Raw genomic sequence first — 5276 nt, forward strand, 5'->3', positions numbered from 1 at the left:
TTATTGAGGGGTTCTTAGGGTGGGGTTCTTAGCGGAATATAAGAGCCCCACCTTAAGAACCCCTCAATAATCATGCATGAATATCGGGGAATCGTAAAGGGTTTCTTAACCCCTGGGCCCCACAAAAAACTTAAAAATCTGTCCCAAAAGGCGTGAGATAAAGACCGATTGTGGTGGTTTTTTTGCACTGTTTGCGGGCTCCACCGACACCTGGCGGTTCGCGATTGGTGCATTTAAGAAAAAAAATTTTAATTGGAAAAAAAAAAATTTAAGAAACTCTTAGTGGGTTTCAGGGATAATCATGGTCTAAGAGCCGTTTCTTAGCCGAAAAATGTAAGAAAAAAAACAAAAAAGTGCCAAATCATGAGTTAAGAATTTCGATAAGAAATCCGGGTTAATGATGCTCTTAATACATATGAATAGGATCAAACTGTTCTATGTTCGGTTGATGATCCATTTATCACCAATGTGTTTATTCACTGAAGACAATGCGCCCTTTATGTCAGAACGAAACACTATTAGTCGGAAAAAGATTCAAAACGTCTTTTATGTGTTATATATTTGTTCAAAATGTATTATAGAGTTGAGAAGTGACAAGAAACAAGAAAAACATGGATACTTCCATGGATTGATAAAAGTTCTCGTATCTAGAAAACCATTTTTCAACGAGGATCTATATCTGTAATTGTCACATCATTGATAGAACATGAAATAGATCTGTTTGTGGATTGCGTAGACTCCAAAACCCGAGGGTTCAATTCTTGCCTGGTTGAGAGGAAATATCCGGGCGCTTGAGGCACAGGTAAAGTGGTTGTATTACTAGTGAGCATCACAATGATCGCTGGTAACAATGGACGATCTGTTGGATCTTCTTGAACACATAATAGTGCAATATGGATGCATCTAATAGCTTCAGAAATATCTCCTATGGTAGGATCCACGATTTTTAATGGAGACTCGTTTCTCCAAAGCCTCCAAGCCTAGCACAAATGGTCAATTGTATTAGTATACTTTGCATTAATTATAAACACACATGTATCTTGAAATCATACTCACTTGTGTGACCAAATTCCCAGAAAAATCATCAATGTGGTAACGACTGCTATTCTTTCTGCCACTTATAATCTCCAAAACCAATATTCCAAAGCTATAGACATCAGATTTCATCGAAAAATGGCCATGCATTGCATACTCTGGAGACATGTAACCACTGCAAAATAAATAAATATTTTTGTCTACAAGCAACAAAAGGTCTCACCAAACTAAGTTCTCTTTGTTAAACTGAAGGCAAGAGTTTACTGTGTTCCGCAGATTCTTTTTTGTCTCGTCTTGGGATTGATCAACTCCAAAAATCCTCGCAGTGCCAAAATCTGCTATTTAGTGCCAAAATCTGCTATTTTGGGATTCATACCGGCATCTAAGAGGATGTTACTCGCTTTTAGATCGCGGTGTATAATTCTAAGCCTCGAATCTTGGTGGAGATATAAAATCCCACGAGCTATTCCTCCGATAATGTTGTACCGTCTTGTCCAGTCTAGTTCACCTTTCTTTGCAGAGTCTGCACATTGCATAATAGGAATCATCAGTAAGCACCACCCTTGTTACCGCGACAACATGACTTATAATCACTAACAGTTTTCTTTAGACAATACTCACAATCCCCTGAAGAAACATCAGGTGTACACTGCATCATTGCGTATATAGTTTGGAAAGTTGTCAAGGAAGCAACCTCAGCTGCGTAGTACTTATGTGCAAACGGTGATGATCCATTTGAAGCTGCAGTGATCGTACGGAGCATTAACTCATCCCAGACTCTATCGAACACTACCAAATCAACACCGACATCCTCAGAGTTGGACGCCACTCCTGATCGTTCCATAATAAGTGATCCAGAGGAGGAAACGTTGGAATAACGAACCATACAAAAATCTATCCAATCATAACCAATGGTTTCGTTAGAACAGCGACTTAACATGTGGTCGGCTATGCCTTCAATGCAAACTGAACATTTATATGGTTCAATCCCAGGGATGCACATGCCAATGATGAAGATTCGGTTGGAATTTTCGCCCATGGAGGAGCTGTAAAATCCGTTGTGAGTTGTGACATTAGAAGCAAGCGATGAGAGGAGTACACGACGGTTTAAGTCGTAAGTAGAATAGAGTTGAAAGTAACCATTGAAGCAGATTTTGCAGAAACAGAGTGTAAGGTTATAAGGAAAAACAAGAAGATTGGTAAAAATGATCTCTTGAGCTTCATTTTTCTAAGATCAGAAAGAAGTTATGAACCAATAGATTGTGTAATGGTCTGAAGATTCCATATTTATGCTACTCTTTTATACATTTTCAACATCAGATTCTTTAGTAAAGTCAACAGACCAAACTTCAAGGCAACGGTCGTAACAAGAAACATACTTTCAAACCCAAAACATACGTTTTTGAAAACTAAACCCAAAACAAGACTCTGACTGGAACCAAACAAATTTGTATGTTTACTAACGTACTTTGACTAAAGAAGATATCAACCCAGAGAATTGTAGGGATGAATTTTAAAACATCCAATTTTTGATACATATCACTATCTCTTCTCCATTTAAATCAAGTGTTCGGTGTTAGGTGTGCGAACTGACATCTCAGCTACAATCATTAACGTGCAAGAAGGTTTATGGTCATTTCGAAAACCTATCCACACTATCTCGCAGACAGTACCCTTGTTCCAGCTCAGCAAGCTCAGTTTTTTAAAACTTATTAACAGACATAGGAACGACCTTAGTAGGAAGTAAATGATAAAGCTATTATCTCAACAGTTGTAATGGAGTCAACAAACATACTTTAAAACCCAAAACATGGTTATTTAGAACTAACCCGTTGATCAGAAAAAAAAAAGAACTAACCCAAAACATACGTTATCAATTAGAGGAAATGCAGAAAAAAAAACTTCATGTAAACAAAGACAAAATAGAACTAAAAATTGTCGTTTCTGCAAAGTATAACTCTTATCATATTCAAAACCACCAATTCCAACTCCCGTTAGCACACTATAAAATATAGTAGAGGAACTTTTTTTTGAGCAATATAGTAATAGAGGAACTAAGAATATCTTTTTTACAGGTTTCAAGTCTTGTGCATGCATCTCACAGGCTACCACAGGTCACCAGAGACTTTGTGCATGAAATCCACGCGCTGATGTCCCCCACCGCTGTTCGCCAGAGTTGCTGTCTCTGATAACCATTATTCAGCCACTGGGAAGCCGTCGACGCCGGCGACCAGAGGCCGGTGACTTGCGATCAACTATTTGATTCACCGGTGACTCGATGACTCGACCAAGTCCATTCACTTGGTGACGCTGTTAACCGGTTGGTTAATTAATATATTTCTGATTAGGTTTATTGGGTCGTTTAATGAAACCGATTTTGGTTTTGGTTAACTGGCATATTTAATTAAATCTGGTGTAAGATAACTGGTTTGTACAATTCAGTTTTGAGTATGGTATGGTTATATGTTGACCAAATTGACCGTTACCTAAACCATTGTTTTGCTGACTTAGATCAGACCATCGATTATCCTTCTTTTTTTTCTTGAACACCGACCATCGATTATCCATTTGTAACTGTTTAAGGCCATTTTAACTCGATTTTTTGCAATTATTTCATATTTGGTGTTCATTTGAACAACTAGAGTTCAGAGTCATCACTTTGTGATTGCAAAGGTAAGAGTTTTTCTCGTAATTTCTTGTTATACGGCTTATAACTTTGAATGAATTAGTTTAGTAGTTCAAACATGTTCTATCTTTGTAAATTGAGTCTGATTGGAATCATGTGTATTTTGATTATTAAATTATTTTCTTAAACTAGAAATAAAAATTTAGTTATATAGTTTGTTTCAAAAAAATTTGTAGTCTGAAATATTTTTTTTTTTATTATTATTTTTTTTTAACGTCAAACGGTCATTCTATTACTCTGAGGTGATTTGGGTAACCAGACCGGAATAAAACAACCAATAAAAAGTACCTCCCCATGGAAGGATCTAGCAATCCTTGTGGAACATGAGTGATTTTGAAATCCGGGAATCAAATACATAGCGTCTCTATCCTCTCCAACTCCGTCGCAAAGCTTGACCAAGCATGGGGTTCCTCTAACATTGCAATCAACTCCTTACAGTCCATCCCAGAGCTCTGGCATGTTGAGTGCTAGAGCATGTAGTCTGAAATCTAATAGTCTAGTTTGGTTACCGTAACATTTTGATAACATATATATGGTCAAAAAAGTGGAATGTTCTTTTTAGGTTATCCAAGCATTATTATTTCACAAGTCAACCTGATATATAAGAAAATTCTTAACAGTTTATAAAGTAAAGTTTCTATAGATTTTGCACATCCAGAAATTTCAATTCTTTATATCGACATTGACAAACTGGAGCTGCGTGTGCTGCAAGGAAAATGGCACGAACTCAACATCATGATGGTATAACGTTGTCACAGGAGAGATATGCGTCTAAGATACTTGAGGAAGTCGGAATGGGTGACTGCAATTCATGTCAAATACTGATGGAGCCGAATGTGAAGATGTCTAAGGGTTTAAACGAAAACCACGTTGGTGAGAAGGAGTATAGAAGAAGCGTTGGATGCCTGTCGTATCTCCTTCATACACGGCCATACTTTTCTTTTGTTGTGGGTATGCTCAGTCGATATATGCATGAACCAAGAGAGTCTCACAATGCATTGCTCAAACAAGTGTTGTGGTATTTACTTGGAACCTTATCGTACGATTTTCTCAAACAAGTGTTGTGGATGGTATGAAGTTAATTGGATACAGCGACAGCAGCCATAATGCTGATGCAGATCATGGGAAAAGTAGAACTGGTCATATTTTCTATCTTGAGAAGTGTCATATTACTTGGTCTTCACAAAAACAAGAAACAGTGGCACTCTTGTCGTGTGAAGCAGAATTTATGGCGGCTACAGAAACGGTAAAGCAAGCAATCTGGCTCTAAAAACTTCTGGCTGAAGTAACCGGAAGAAAATGCGAAAAGGTGACCATCCGAATTGATAAAAAGTCGGCGACAGCACTCACCAAGAATCATGTGTTTCATGGTCGCATCAAACATATACACATGAGGTTTCACTTTATCAGAGAATGCGTAGAGAACAATCAAGTAGAAGTCCATGTGCCGGGAACTGAACAAAAGGCTGATTAACTAAATCACTTGGGAAGCTGAAGTACAAGGAGATGAGAAGTTTCATTGGAGTTCAAGAATTGAAAATCAGAGAGATGGGGG

General features: G+C 37.7%; 1 protein-coding gene across 1 annotated transcript; it reads right to left on the reverse strand.

Moving 5' to 3' along the window:
• Positions 1 to 662: 662 nt before the first annotated feature.
• On the reverse strand, positions 663 to 2259 carry LOC106324026 (putative cysteine-rich receptor-like protein kinase 35). The gene is given in 7 exon segments (XM_013762052.1): positions 663 to 980; positions 1057 to 1210; positions 1300 to 1319; positions 1321 to 1377; positions 1380 to 1558; positions 1657 to 2190; positions 2193 to 2259. Coding segments are annotated over 7 exon segments (1329 nt in total).
• Between the last annotated feature and the right edge of the window lie 3017 nt (positions 2260 to 5276).

The sequence above is a fragment of the Brassica oleracea genome, chromosome C2, assembly GCF_000695525.1.
Source record: "Brassica oleracea var. oleracea cultivar TO1000 chromosome C2, BOL, whole genome shotgun sequence".
NCBI classification, from domain to species: domain Eukaryota; kingdom Viridiplantae; phylum Streptophyta; class Magnoliopsida; order Brassicales; family Brassicaceae; genus Brassica; species Brassica oleracea.